Source organism: Capra hircus (assembly GCF_001704415.2).
Source record: "Capra hircus breed San Clemente chromosome X unlocalized genomic scaffold, ASM170441v1, whole genome shotgun sequence".
Lineage (NCBI taxonomy): Eukaryota > Metazoa > Chordata > Mammalia > Artiodactyla > Bovidae > Capra > Capra hircus.
Genome location: NW_017189516.1, coordinates 48150552 through 48166234, shown reverse-complemented (window position 1 = coordinate 48166234; position 15683 = coordinate 48150552). Strand labels below are relative to the sequence as shown.

The 15683-nt window shown below is 43.1% G+C and overlaps 1 protein-coding gene across 1 annotated transcript in view; it reads left to right on the top strand.

Moving 5' to 3' along the window:
• Nucleotides 1-15171: 15171 nt before the first annotated feature.
• Nucleotides 15172-15683, top strand: part of SMS (spermine synthase) — a 49120-nt gene continuing 48608 nt past the window's right edge. The window contains exon 1 of the mRNA XM_018043925.1: nucleotides 15172-15510. Within this exon, the coding sequence (XP_017899414.1) occupies nucleotides 15462-15510 (49 nt within the window). The 5' untranslated portion in view covers nucleotides 15172-15461. The remainder of the gene's footprint in view (nucleotides 15511-15683) is intronic.

Genomic DNA, 15683 nt, shown 5'->3' with positions numbered 1-15683 from the left:
GTAAAATATTTTCCCATTAAATTCAACTTGGTTTCAGTAGGACTACATTTCACTTTGTTACATCAGGTGAATATTACTGTACTGAATTCTGAGAATTGTCTCCAATATTGCATGTAAATTCATCATACAACTAGCTAGTGTCAATGAATGGAATCCACTTAAATTATTTTTTCTACATATTAAGTTTACACTGAAATTATTTATTTGAATATTTTATAGACAGCACTGTTTACAGTGACACCTTTGTGAAATACTTATACTTTAGATGATAATGTAATTAAGCTATTTTAAAATAAAAAATAGTATGGACTTAGCCCTGGGTGTTCTTTGGAAGGAATGATGATAAAGCTGAAACTCTAGTACTTTGGCCACCTCATGTGAAGAGTTGACTCATTGTATTAGTCTAGGGTATACAGTATAGTACTTCAGTTATTTTTTTCTCATAATACTCCATTACAGGTTATTATAAGATAATAAATATAATTCCCTGTTGTTGTTTAGACTCTAAGTTGTGTCTGACTCTTTCGCAACCCTATAGACTGTAGTCTTCCAGACTCCTCTGTCCATGGGATTTTCCAGGCAAGAATACTGGAGGGGGTTGCCATTTCCTTCTCCAGGGGATCTTAGCAACCTAGGGATCGAACCCACCTCTCTTGTGTCTCTTGCATCAGCAAGTGGATTCTTTTCCCACTGAACCACCAGGGAAGCCCATAATTCCCTGTGCTATACAGACTCTTTGGAAAAGACTCTGATGCTGGGAGGGATTGGGGGCAGGAGGAAAAGGGGACGACAGAGGATGAGATGGCTGGATGGCATCACTGACTCGATGGACGTGAGTCTGAGTGAACTCCGGGAGTTGATGATGGACAGGGAGGCCTGGTGTGCTGTGATTCATGGGGTCTCAAAGAGTCGGACACGACTGAGCGACTGAACTGAACTGAATTTTTAAATTTAAAACAAAGATATACTACTGAGGCAGAATTTAATGGGGCCGTGGATACTAGCATTAATACCAGAAGAGGGAAGAAAAACAAATTAGAAGAGGGTATTTCATGTAAATTTCATGTAATTTGCTGCAGCAGACCAAGATTTAAAAGCTGTTTATTATGTAAAAATTGTTTAAAGATAGTAAAGTGGATAGTATTAAGAGACATTTTCAGTAAGTACAGAGTGAGTTTGATGGGAGCAGTCCATAGTCCAAAAAGAGTCAATAAAATTAGTTGCCTGCGTTCAAAATGAGCGTCCAATAAAAACTGTTTAAAAAAATGATCACAGACTCTGAACTTGTAACTTTGGCCAGCTATTTTTTTTAATGTTGGTTAGCTTTATAATGGGTTGGATTCTTACACATGAAAGAAAACAGTTTTAGATAGTGATAGCAAAATAAATTATTTCTGTTATGGAAAGTCTGTTTTAAAAATATAAAAGGAAGACTGAAAAAGTTATTCTGAAAAAAAAAGAGAATGATCTTCAATTAAACTGTAAAATAATTGTCTGTAGAATACAAGAGCTTTCTAACAGTACCCAGGATTAATTGATTCAAAAATTGGAAATATTGCAAGTACTTTTCTTTAGTTTTCGATGATTCATGTGATACAGGACATGTCTTATTAATACTTTGGGTGTGTTTTGTCTCACAGTACTGTTGTATTTGCCAAAAAAAAAAAAAAAAAACACCCAATTCGTAGCCTAAAAAATTGTGGCATAGATATTTTTGAATCTTTTACATCTGTCAAAGAAGAAATTCAGTTAAATATGAAAAAAATATATCAGTACTCCAGCTGTTAGGTCAAAATTTTGGATCTCTTGGAATTTTAAAAACAAGAGACTGATGTTTTTCTGGTGACTTCATATCAGTGTATGATACATACTGAAAATATTTGTGCTCCATTCTCTGAAACAGACTCTATGAAAAACATCATGGATACAGTTGTTACAATTGTTCAGCATATACATGCAAATGCTGTGACTCACCACCAGTTCATGGAAGTGTTGAAAGAAGTAAATAGTAAATTTAATGATCTTGTATTTATTACCGACGCTTCTTGCTTGAGCCACAAAGGGTTTTATAAAGTTTTACTGTGCTGTTAACTCCAATTCAAGATTTTCTGGAAACAAAAGTAGTTCTTGCCAAATATTCATTAACAATAATTAAGAAAAGGCAATGTGTCTTACATGTTTTCTCATGGATTTCACACTGCATAAGAACAAGATAAATTTGAAAGTCCAAGGAAAAGCTTATGATTTAGCTAGACAGGTATAAGAATTTATGTTAAAGTGGAAATTTTTTCATGGTTCAAAGCATTAACAGTAATTTTATACACTTTTTCAACATGAATCAACGTATAGAAGATTTTAATTGTAATAGCATTCTGTAAATAGACTGTAAATACTGGAAGAAAATTTGAAGAATGCCTCATTTATGTTGACAAATGTAGAATTGCTTCGCAAAAAGCACAGTACCCCTTGGGTTTAACGTTAAGAATACTAAGTTAAAAAAAAAAAGAATACCAAGTTGACACAAATTAGTGCATTTGCTTAACTTGGACAGATGTTGTTTTGAAATTGACACGCTTTAACTTTAAAGTCATATCAATTCTTAAATAAACTAGTTCTATCAGGGCAGATGCAAATGTTGAAGGAAAATGATTTTTGGTACTCTTTTCTAATATATTGAAAAGACAATATTTTGGATATATTGGGTAAAGTGATATGCATTATTAACATCTATTTTTCTAGTTTCCTTTTATTTATTTCTTATTATGGCTACTAGCAAATTTTAAATCGCATATGCGGCTCCCCTGGACAGCACTGCTCAGAATCAGGTAACACAATCTTACTTATCTGACATCCTCCAGTATGACATCGAAAGAGCACAGGATGGTTATTTTATTATTTGATAAGTTATCTTATTCCCAAATTTTGGATAATTTTTCTTAACATTATTGGGTCATGAGAGACCGTGACATGTCTGAGACTTGCAGTAACTCACCAGGTTTTGAGCCTGTGTCTTTGGAAGAATGATAGCAGTTGAGTCAAAAAAGGAAGTCTATGGCCCGACTGTAAGAAGTCCTTTTCTTTTTTTCTTTAAATTTATTTGGCTGTGCCAGTTGTGGCATGTGGGATCTAGTTCCACCGACCAGGAAGTGAACCCGAGCTTCCTGCGTTCGGAGCACGGAGTCTTAGCCAATGGACCACCAAGTAAGTCCTTATGAGAAATCTTTAAGCATTTGATCTTTCGTCTGTAGGCAATTGGCAGCCATTGAAGAGTTTTAGCAAAGGGTTTTTTTTTTGTTTGTTTCATCATTAGATTTGTATTCCAGAAAGGTAACTGTTGAAGCCTGTGGGGCACGGTTTGCAAGAAGCCAGTTATTACTATGCCAAATAGAAAGAATAAAGACTCAAATGTAGGTAATTGGGAATAAGGGGTAGGGGAAACGATGAGATTGATTTAAGAAAAATTTGGAGATTTGTAGAGTGTGGGAAGTGAAGGTAAAGAGTCAAGAATGAGTCTGAAGTTTTTGATGTGCTCGGCTCAGTGAACGGTGATGGTACAGACCATCACTATTTTCTAACATGTAAATACCTCAAGATTGCGATTACTTGAAAAAGATCAAGTTCAAGAGTTCAGTTTGGTCATTTGACTTTGACTCTGTAAGGTGTCGGAGAAGGCGATGGCACCCCACTCCAGTACTCTTGCCTGGAAAATCTCATGGACGGAGGATCCTGGTGGGCTGCCGTCTATGGGGTCACACAGAGTTGGACACGAGTGAAGCGACTTAGCAGCAGCAGCTGTAAGATGTGAACATAACCAGTAGACATGCCCAGAGCTCGAGGGAAAAGGTGGGAGCTAGGAATGGAGATTTAGCAATTTTCTGCATCTAGGTGGCTAGAATTGTAGGAGTAGATGAGATAACCTTGATAAAGAAGTTTTCCACCTTGGCTGCACCTTACAATCACTCAGAGGGACTGAAAAATCCCAATGCCCAGGCCATATCACCAACCAATCAAATCAGGAATGAGACCCAGGCATGATAACTTTTTTTAATTTCCCAGGTGATTCTGTTCCCAGTGAAAGGCTCTTGTCTCAGAAAAAATTCAGAAATGAGACAGGGAGGTCAGGTAAGTTAGTAAAGTGAGGATTTAAGTGATAGTACGCTCTGGAGATGAGAGTGGGCAGTTTCAGGAGCATAGCTGCCCTGAGTTTCTTTGGCAAGCTGGTTATGTGGGGTGTACAAATGAAGGGGTGGAATATTCATTGGGGAGGGTGAGTTTGGGGGGGTCATAGTCCCTGATTTTCATCCCACTGCCACCTTCCCAAGGGGAGGAGGGATTTTTGTCCTTATTTTGCTTTAATTGGAAGTGTCATGGCCTTGGTGCATGATGGGTACTTCTTATCTACAAGGCTAAGTATGTTGTAATGACAACATAAGAGCAAAAGTCAACGTTCAGCTGCTGGAGATTCTCACCTTTCTTTGTCTGCCTCCACGGCACTTTTCACGCCCTAAATGAGTGCTTTCCTGTAGTCTGGAGGTCTTGCTTTTCTTTTCTGCCCATGGACCCCTGCTGTTTACAAGCTGTGTAGTTTCCTGCCATCTGCCTCAAGCACCCCTTTCTCTGCTCATACCTAGTTGCCTGCCTTCTGTAACAATTCTCATATGCAGCCAGGTTTGAGAACCAACTTCAGGGTAAGGAAAGAAGATATGCCAAGGTAGAACCCTGAAGAAACTCAACATGTAGAGAGACAACAGAGAGCAGGGCAAAGAAGTAGTGGAAACCCAAAGAGATTAATGTCATGGAAACTATGGGAAAAGGAGGTTTCAACAATATGGAATAATTTCAAGGAATAAAAGAATCAAGAGGAACTTCCTTGGTGGTCCAGTGGCTAAGTCTCCATGCTCCCAATGCAGGGGGCCTGGTGTTTGATTCCTGGTCAGGGAACTAGATCCCACAAGCTGAAACTAAGAGCCAATGCAGCCAAATAAATAAATATTGAAAAAAAACAGAAAAATGAAAACAGATTGTCAAATAAGATGGAAGCCCAATCATGTTGAGGGAAACAGTCCTATAATCATATACATGTGTGTACACGCACATACCAGTCAGCACCAACATGAGGTTTTCCCCATTATCCTGAGTAACAAGTGGGAAGGACCAGAAGAGGCAAAAGGCTACATTGATCCAGGGTTGGGAGTTTGCAGGGACAAAGTAGAAGGGCTTAAGAGGTTGAGGATGTGATGACTAACCACAGAGAGAGAATAAGGAAATAAGGTGAGTGATACGGTGAAGGGAAATTGGGTGGTTTGGGGACTGAAGGTCTTGATATGATCAAAGAATGGGTACAGCACATATACTGGGAGTAGCCAATGGCCTTTCCATGAAGCTGCTTCCTCCTCCTGCCCCACCCCAAGTATCCGGAATTACTGGAGTTGAGATTAAGGAATTGAGGCAGGGCGGGGGCTGAATCTTCCACAGAGAAGCCAAAACTCCACCCAGGATGAGGCAGCATGGCATTGAGGTCACACAGGTGTCAAAGCTGTCAGTGAAGGTGAGCTGAGGCCTGGAGGCCTGGTAGAGAGTGACTAGTGATAAGGCATGTATCTCCTAGGTTGTTGTTTTTTCATTAACTCTGGCAACAGTGGGTTGCAAGTATCAAAAAGGCCCCCTTCCTGTTTTTCTCAACCCTGCACTTTAAAAGGCAGACTGTTTGTTTCCCTGAAGTCAAGCTTGTCTATTACTGAGAGATTTAAACGTGTCTTAGATGCTGCTGTGTTATATATAATTCAGGAGCATTGCTTTTCTTTTTTCCTTCTTTTTATATTTTTACATTTTTTACACATTCAATGTTTTTGGTAACTTTTCATTTTGATATAATTTTAAATGCATGCACTAAAAAGCTGTAAAAAGAGTACAAAGAATTCTTTTATACCCTTTATCCAGATTCAACCATTGTTGATATTTTGCTCCGTTTATTTCTCAGTCACTCTCTTTCTCTTTATTTTTACGTTCATGTTTTTGTTTTCCTGCAAACCACTGATTAGTTGGAGACCTTATAGGCCTTTACTCAAAATGGTTCGGTCTGTAATTCCTAAGAACAAGGACATTCTCTTATGCAACCACGGTACACTGATCAAAGTCAGGAAATTGACCACTGTGATAAAGCTGTGGTTCAATCCACAGTCCTTGTTTCACTTTTGTTAGTTGTCTTAGTAGTGTCTCCTATTTCTATTTTTCTTTCCTGGTCCAAGATCTAGTCCAGACTAACAAATTGTGATTTAGTGGTCTGGTCTTCTTAGCTTCTTTTCATGTGGAACTGTTCCTCAACTTGACTTTGTATTTCTTGACCTTGACATTTTTTAAAGAATATAAGTCATTCATTTTGTGGAAGGTCCCTTAGTTTTAGTTTATCTGATATTTCTTCATGAGTAGATTAGATTCATTTTTGGCAAAAAAGACTATAGTAAGGATGTTGGGTTCTTCTCAGTACATCCCAGCGGGAGGCATATGATGTTGGTTTGGCCCGACTGGAGATCTTACCGTTGTTTTATAACAGCAATGGAAGGTTTTTTGAGCTTTATTTTTCCCACTTGGCAGGCATCTCACATTGCAGTATGATTTTCTATTTTGCACAAGCATGATAATGTGAAGTTTCTGAATTAGTTTTGATTAATTGCAAATAACCAAAGCACAATAACCTGTTTTTTTCTTAAAGGAAGCAAGTTTAAAATAATACCCATTCATTTTTACTTGTGAAGTTTTAATGACAACTGGTATACTTAGATCAAAACAAAATATACTTAGACCCAGCAGGCAAGAGTGGGAGCAGTATATATATAATATATATATATATAATATATATATACTATTTCAGACAATAATGAGAAAAGTATATATTTGTAAATCTATTTTTTAAATATTAATTTATTCTTAAAGTCCAAGACCTTTATGATTAACAAGGCGCTATACCACGTAATATACTGTAAAACCAGAAGAAACCCCTATGGCATACTGGAGAGAAGTGAATTATTTTTGTAGCATGGATCTTAACAGTAACTGCTGTATAATGATTTTAGGCAGATTCTCAGAGCCTGACAGAGGGGAGTCATGGGACTGGTTGTGCCAAGGGGAAGAAGCTGAAAACTGAGCCAAAGAAGATTTTAAAATAAGAGCTGTGTCAACATGCATAAATTCACTTGCTTTGAAGAAGCTGTAATGGGATCCAGGAACAGGAAAAAAGAATATTTATTGTTTTGCCTTTGCATGCCAAAATGTAATCTCTTCTTTTCTTCTCTCCTTTCCTTAAAACAACAATTATCTGCATGTAGAATGAGTGAGTTTTAAATGAACCATTCAGTGCTCTTTTCTGCTCTCACTTCCAGTACTGAAAGGCAACACCATAGACTAGAAGTCTCCTGACTTTGGAGTCAGACTGACTCCATGCCCTTGGCCTCAGTGTCTGCCTTTATTTTTCATTTTTATATTTTAATAACAATCCCTTTTATTTATTTATGTATTGCCCATACCACAGGGAATGTGAAACTTTCCTAGCCAAGGATCAAATCCATACCCGTTGCAGTGGAAGCACAGAGTCTTAACCACTGGATCACCAGGGAAGTCCCAATGTCTCTGTCTTTAAACAGGGGATAAACCTTGTTGGGTTGCAAAGATTAGAAATGACATATGCTTCCCTGGTAGCTCAGATGATAAAGAATCTGCCTGCAGTACAGGAGACCTGGGTTTGATCCCTGGGTTGGGAAGATCCCCTGGAGAAGGGAATGGCAACCCGCTCCAGTATTCTTGCCTGGAGAATCCTATGGACAGAGGAGCCTGGCGGGCTCCATGGGGTTGCAAAAATCTGGACACGACTGAGCAATCCAAACTTGAATGAGAAAGAACTTACAGTACTTGACAAATACTATGGTCCATAATGGACATTCAATAATGGAAGCTGCACACAAGGACAATGGAGTTTAAAGAAAAGAACCCTGGCCTGGGAACTGGGGCACCAGAGTCCTGTTACCCAAAAACTAAGTTCATCTCTTGGTGGGTGTCAAGTCAAAAGACACAACCAAGCCAGAGATCGATTAGGAGGAGGAAGGAGTCATTACTTGCAGCAAGTAAGGAGAACACCCACCGGGGATCTTTCCCAAAGCAGTATCTCCCCAAAGACCAAACTGGGGAAGTTTTAAACTTAAGGGTACATGCATATTTGTGAATTGGGCAGAGAAGAATTCAGCATACCACTGGGGCAAGGGTTGACAGAGTTCAAGCTTTAGGTGACTGAAGTCTTAAGGATCAGAAAAGGTCAACATCCTCATTCCATCCTCCACCTGGCTGCGGGCCTTAGTTCCCACAGAACTCAAAGATAATGTTTCAGATTGTTGTGTATATCCCTTAAGGAGGAACTGGGACTCTGTTTTATTGCTGAGCTATTGTTTCTTGCCTGATTTTCCTTTGTTCCTGCATCCCCTCACTTCCCTTGCAATCCTCAATTACTGAGGCTTGTTCAAGGGCAAGCATTGTGGCCAGGCTTAGATCACAAACTGGCTTAGGCCAAAAATGACTTCTCCCCTTTCAAGAAAGCCATGCCTGGTTCTCTTTCTCTGGGGACCCCCTATCCTATCTGCTTACAGTCCTGTCCCTGAGCCTTCATCTCACTAACAAGCATGTCAACTTGGGCTGTGCTTTTTCTGGATTGTTGTCTCATTTGAGAAGTGATGGCTGGAGAGAAACACAGGCCTAGTTGGAGGAGCACTAGCATGCTGCCACTAATGCAAGCTGGAAAGTTCGTCACTAGAGAGCTGACCAATGAGCTGTGGGAACACAGGTGAACAAGCAAATGAGCAATCAGCTCTGCCTGGATCAGGGGTGGCATTTGAGCTGGCCCTTGAATGCTCACGTGTGGGCTTTTCCACTGGAGAAAGGAGGTGTTTCAGGTGAGGACAAAGACTCAAACGCCCAGCAGATGAAAGGGCATGGTGCTGCAAAATGGTGGCTTATGTCCAATCCCAATGCAGTCAGCTTCTGGGACTATCTCTGACTGCTGCGTTGTAGCAAATACATTTAAGATAAGTGGACCCTCTGTGAGCTTTGCAAATTTTTTACCCCTCCTCTAGGGAAATGGTGACTGAAATGGGAATTGCCCTCTAAACTCCCAGGTACTCACCATTTGGACTGGGGCAAAGGAAACTACCAATTAAACATTAGTCTTAACTCACTAATAACTGATCATTGCATGGGGTGTTCTATGTGCCAGGCACTGTTAAAGTGCTATTATACTTCTACTAATTTATTTAATCCTCAGAACAATCATGTGAAAGAGATGCTGTTGCGATACCTCCTTCATAGTTGAAGAAACTTAGAAAGATTAGATCATTTGCCATAGGTCACCTGCAAGCAAATGGAAGAATCAAAATTAGGATCCAGGGTGGTTGACAAAGGCTTTGATCCTAACCATTCTGCAAGCTACCTCCCTAGAGACAGAGGAAGCAAGGAATCAATATGATAGAAAAGTATGTATCTATTGTTTATCACAATTTTTTTAATTGAAGTATAGTTGTTTTACAACAGAAATGTATTATATATATGTAACTAGTGCTAACAGTTGAGAATTTAGTTACATCTTTGAATATAGCTGTGTGGAGTAGGAAATGGCAACCCACTCCAGTATTCTTGCCTGGGAAATCCCATGGACAGAGGAGCCTGGCGGGCTACAGTCCAGGGGGTTGCAAAGAGTTGGACACAACTGAGCAACCAAGCAGGCACTGAGTATAGCTGTAGTGAATGCTGCATTCAGATGAGAAGCCAGGGCATTACTTTTGGGACCAAAACATGTTCTATTATTTTCTTGGTAACAATTTTGATTGTGTCATTATTTGAGCATCGGCACTTAGGTAATGCCTTACAACAGTTTAGTCTCCCCTCCCCATAAGGCGTCATTCTTTGCTGGAAATGAGAGGAAAGGAGGAAATGGGATGGGTTGGACAGCATTTCTTTTCTTTTTTTTTTTCCAGATGGCAATTTAAGTGTTTATTTATTTATGGCTACACCAGCAAGGCATGCAGGATCTTAGTTCCCTGACCATGGGTTGAACCTGTGCCTCCTTCAGTGGAAACGCAGAATCTTAACAGCTGGACCACCAGGGAAGTCCCTGGATAGCATTTCACTTGCAGCAATGAGCACTTTGTAAAGAGTCTCAAGGAGGTTCTCTTTAAAAAGTTTGGCACTATGTGTCTTCTCCAGGCTGAGTGATGGAGCCTCAGGCTTCCAATTTCCCGTCTAAGTCAGGCTTTCTCAAACTGGAGTAACGCTGTGGGGTGGTAGAGGGGAAAAGGAGGCACAGAGAGGTTGATGAACCTGTCCACTGTCACACAGCTGGTAGGAGGTTTGGTAGGAATTCATCCCAGAAATTGTTTTGTAGAGATAGGTGATGGCTCCAGAGAGGAGGGAGACAGGACACCTTCTCCAATAGCATACTCTGTAATGGAGAGGGAGCGTCTGCTGGTGGGAGGTGGGCAGACTTATGTCCCTCAGCTTTGGGGAGTTGTAAGAAAAATGGGGATGCTTTGAGACAATCGGCAGGATGATCAGAGGCAGCACCATGAAGGGGTGAATAGCCAGACTCTGGAGCCACCTGCCTGGGTTCGAGTCTTGGGCCCAGCACTTATAGCTACATAACCTCTTTGTGCCTCAGTTAACTCATCAGTAAAATGGGGATAATTGTACCTACCTCTTAAGGCTGTTGTAAAGATTCAATAACTTAGCATTTGAGGCCGAAGGATGCTCTTCTCTGGGAAAACCACAACCGTGAGGCTGGTTTCACAGCAGCCTTCAATTCTGCTCCATTTTGCAAACACTTCACTTTCTCACTTCAAGTCCACTCCATCAGGCATTTACTTAAAATTTGCTATGGGTGATGTAGTTCACTTAATAAAAATTTCTATAGAGCTTTACCTTACAAATTTGGTTTAGTCTTTTTTTTTTAATTGAAGTAAAATGTACATAACATGGAATTAGCCATTTTACAGTGAAAAACTCCCTGGCATTTAGTACACTTACAATTTGGGCACTTGTATGTAATTGCAAGACATTTTCATCCCCTGCCAAAGGAAATCCCACACCCATTAAACAGGCACTTCCCTTCCCTCCTTCCCCCAGCCCTTGGCAAGCGCTAGCCCTGTTTCTGTCTGTATGGATTTACCTACTCTGGATACCTCAAGTGGAATCATACAGTGTTTGTCCTTTTGTGACTGGCACCTTCCACTTAGCATAATGTTTTCAAGGTTCATTTGTGTTGTGCCATTTATCAGTACTTCATTCCTTTTGTATGGCTGAATAGTATTTTGTTTATCCATTCATCTGTTGATGGAAATTGGGTCGTTTCCACCTTTTGGCTATTGTAAACGGTGCTGCTGTAAACACTCATGTACAAGTTTCTGTTTGAACACCTGTTTTTCCATTCTCTTGGGTATATATACCAAGAGTGGAATTGCTGGGTTGCATGGTAACTGTATGTGTAGTGTTTTGAGAAATCGCCACAATGACTCTGCCATTTTACACTCCCACCAGCAATTCCTCCACATCCTTGTCAACACTTGCTATTTTCTGGCTTTTGAATGTCTTTATTTACTTGTATCAGAGCCATCCTTGTGGGTTTATCTATTGGGGTTCACAGTGCTTTGGGATCTGGCAGTGTCACACTTCACTTTACATTGGAATCTCCTGGGTTTTTATATATTTATTTTAATAACCCAATGCCTGAGCTGCAGGCTCAGGGAGCAGCAAGAGCTTCTAAAGTCCCCTAGGTGATTCCAGTGTACAGCCAAGTTGAGAATCATTGTATCAAGGATTCCAGGCCCCTCTCGGACATATACTCTTTAATCAGAAATTTAAATCATGTTTAACTAGCTAGGCGAGGCCCACATGCATCTGAGAAATGGTGGGGGAGTGATCCAGATTTCTGTCAGCCATTGTAACCCTAACAGCTAAGGCCAGTTCTTCTTTTTTTATTTTTAAGAAAGGAAGTGATTTCACCACAGCTGTACACAGGAGGGAGGGAGGCAGAATGTCTCCAAGGGTCCCAAGTGAACTGGTGAAAAAGCAAAAAACAAAACAGTGAAACAAAGGGCTACTGGGGAGCACTCCCTGCCGGTCCCCTACCTCTCTTCACAAGGAAGGTCTGGACTGTAGCCCAATAGGTGGCCTCTGGGTTCTTATAGCCCGAGGAGGTGTCCAGTCAGCACCCCCACTTCCCTGCCACCACCACTGCCTTCTCCTTTTTAACACAGTTCTTTTCTGTTTTCGATTTTCTTCTTCCCAGAAGGTAGTTACTATTATTAACTATGCAGGATAATGTGGTTCTTCTGAGGTTTTAAAAACTGTTGCAGATGTGCAAGTTGGCATGACTGCCAATAAGCAGATGGACCCCTGCAACATGAGTTTTGGATGAGAGAAGTGTCTCACAGTAGGTAGCATTTTGCTAAGAGGGTCACCTGCAGTTTTTCTCCTCTAAGTACTGACTTAATCTTATTGTCACGATCTTCCACCCACTACCACTGCGCCTCCTCCCCAGCCCACCCCACCCCGTAACAACACCTGGGGTGGAATAGCCCTGCAGCGTGGGGATCCACGGGGCAGCACAGAGAGAGGGCTCAGGAAGGACCACATGTAGCAGTGGGGCCTGGCTTGAGTTCTCTGGGGAACGCTGAAGGAAGCTGGGCATTGCTCTGGATTGGGTGCTGTCAGGAAGCAGGGTTGAGTCCTGATGGGGTGTCTTAGTAACTTTACAGAGAAGGGGGAAGACCAGACTAAGGCTGGGATTGGTGAAGAAGTCAAAGTTGCTCAAGGAGCCAGGACCCATGGACGTTGGGTGATTTTGGTGGTTTGGACAAGTTCCTGCTCCGTGTTCTCACAAGATTCTGGAGTGGTCCTGTTTTGGTTCAGTCCCATCTTGAACTCAGAGTGGCCTTGTCTGATGTTGGAGTTCTGGGGAATTGTTTGTGTTCAACAGGAGAGTGCCTGGCCAGCTTTTGTCAGATACCAGGCGTTGCTTTTCTCTGTCTCAGGACTCCTTTGGGCCAAGAATAGATGAGGGCAGTCAAGAGGACATTAATCCATGATGGCTACATTTTTACCATTGCCAAGATTTTGTTGATGATGAGGAAGTTGCTTCGAAAATGCAGGCTGGAGTTGGGTAAGTCTCTTCTGCTTTTTAAAAATTTATTTATTTAAAATGGCTGTACTGGGTCAGATTGTTGCAGTATGCGGGCTCTTTAGTCATGGCATGTGGGATCTAGTTCTCCAATGCAGGGAACCCAGGTCCCCTGCACTGGGGAACTAGATCCCACACCCCAGCCACTGGACCACCATGGTAGTCCTTCTTCTGCTTTTTTGTTGCAGGATAAGTTGCTGAATTCTCTGATGTGACCACAGTTGCACAGAAGACATCAATCAACTCTAATACAAACAGTTCCCACAAACAAAGTGATTATTTGTCCTCTAACAGGCCTTGAAGCGAAGGGCCTAGATTATAAAACCCAGGCAAGCAGAACACCTTCCAGAATCCAGATAGGTACTCACAGCCCAGTTGGAGTTATTTAAAAAGGCCTCAAGCCTTTGATTCCTGTCCATGTCCTACCTTTAACAATCTTGCCAGGATCCTGTCGTTGGTAGGTGATACAGCCATTGTAAACATGCTGAAAATTACCCCACCAATGCTGGCTCCATTTCAAGGCCCATTTATCCCTGATGCTATGCTAACATTATGAAGCATTTCTGTTAAACTCCGCTTTTGTTGTGGCTGTCTGATGAGTTAATGGCCGAGTGTCTTGATTTTCCTCTCTGTTTTGCACCTGCAGAGTCAAGGCCCGGCACTAGCTCTGGGCACTGTCAGCTGTCCTGCCAAGACAAAAGCTGTTAAGCAGGACTAGCTACATAATTTGTAGGCCCAGTGCAAAATGAAAACAAGGGGCCCCTCGTTCAAGATTTATTAACAATTTCAAGACAGTGAGAGCAGAAAGTTAAACCAAGTATAGGACCCTTCTGAGCCTAAGGAGGCCTGTCAGAGCCCTGTTGCCCCTGCAACATGGCAGACAAGGACAACTGGGTTCCCAGGGCCCTAACTCCAGAGGAATGGCCAGAACTGGAGAACATTCCAGGAAGCAAACAGGAGCGGCAGTCTGAAGATTAGAGACTGGAGGCCAAGATAGCAGAATAGCTACTGAAATTGAGGAGCCTGGGATCCACAGAAGAAAGCAAACCGTTCAGGGCAACAAACAGGTGGCCTGGGCAGGAGAAAATCAATGTGGGGGCTGAAAGCAGATCCAGTTCTTAACAGGATGGTCTATCGAAGGCCACTGATGAAGAAATTGGCCCAGTTCTTGACGAAAGGTGAAGGACTTGGCAAAATAGCCAATAGGGAGTGTTTGCGGAAGAGAAGAGTTTAATATCTAGGTTCGCCCTGGGCTTGTAACAAGGAGGTAGAGTTCACTGATCTAGGCTTTGTCCGGCCATTTCAGCAATTCCTGAGGAACTTGGGAACTCAGTGAGAGGCACTTAGGACTGATGTGATGATGGAGGCCTTTGCCCAGTGATAGTGTCATCAAGAAGGCTTTAGCGCCCAGATACTGATATCCTCTCCTTTGCACATCTTGTTGAATACCAGCCAGAGCCCCGAAGTCATAGAGAAGCCCGCAGCAGAAAGGTTCACTGCCATGAACAGAGCCAGCCATCAGTGATGGAAGAGCAACTCTAGAAGCTGTAATTTCTCAAATTAACATTAACCACGTTTGCCTCTCACTTGCTTCTTCCCGGTGCCCATTTTTCACAAAAAAAACGTAGGTAACTAACATGTCATGCCCAAGAGCTTTCTATTCGGTGCTGAAACGCAGAGCCGGCCCCGGCTGATGGTAATGGAAATGACAATTCTAATGGATTAAATTGTAGCATTTGAAGAGTTAAGAAAAAGGCGGCAGTGCTTTTAGACTCCAGGGTGGATCCAAGCATTTCATTTTCTTGGCTTGGCCAGGAAATCAGAGGGGCCTGGGCTTGGGGGCCGGTCTGGGGGAAGTGGGGGGGGTGGGCCCCCCGGAAGTCGTGCTGCGCGGTTTAAACCTAAGGTGACCTAACGGATGGCGGGAGCGCCCGCCCGATCCTCGGCGCGGGGCGCGGCCATTGGTGACGCACGCCGGGGAGCACGGCGCCCACGTTTCCACCATTGCCTTCGCGCGGCCTCACACCCGGCGCTCCGAGTCCCGGGCTGCGGTCGTCCTCTTCTTCCCTCCCAGAGGCGGGCCCGACCCCGCCCCCGGCGCCCCGGGTGGCTCCCGGCGGCCCCTCCCACCTCCTACCCTCGGCCTCCCCGGCACGGCGCACTCCCCGCCGGCCGCAGCCTGACACGCCGCGCGGCCCCCCCAGTCTCCCCGGCCGTCTCCCCCAGGCATGGCCCAGGGCCTCGCCTCACTATGGCAGCAGCACGGCACAGCACCCTCGACTTCAAGCTCGGCGCCAAAGGTGAGGGCGCGCGCCCGCCACCTGCCCTGTCGCTCCCGCCACCGAGCGAGCTGGGGCCGGCGGGGCCGGGCGGGGCGCGCGCCGCGGGCCGAACAATGCGGACGGCCGCGCGGCCCCGGCTCCGGCGCGGGCGTCTCCCCGGCTGCCGCGTGCACCGGCGCCCGCGCGGAGGC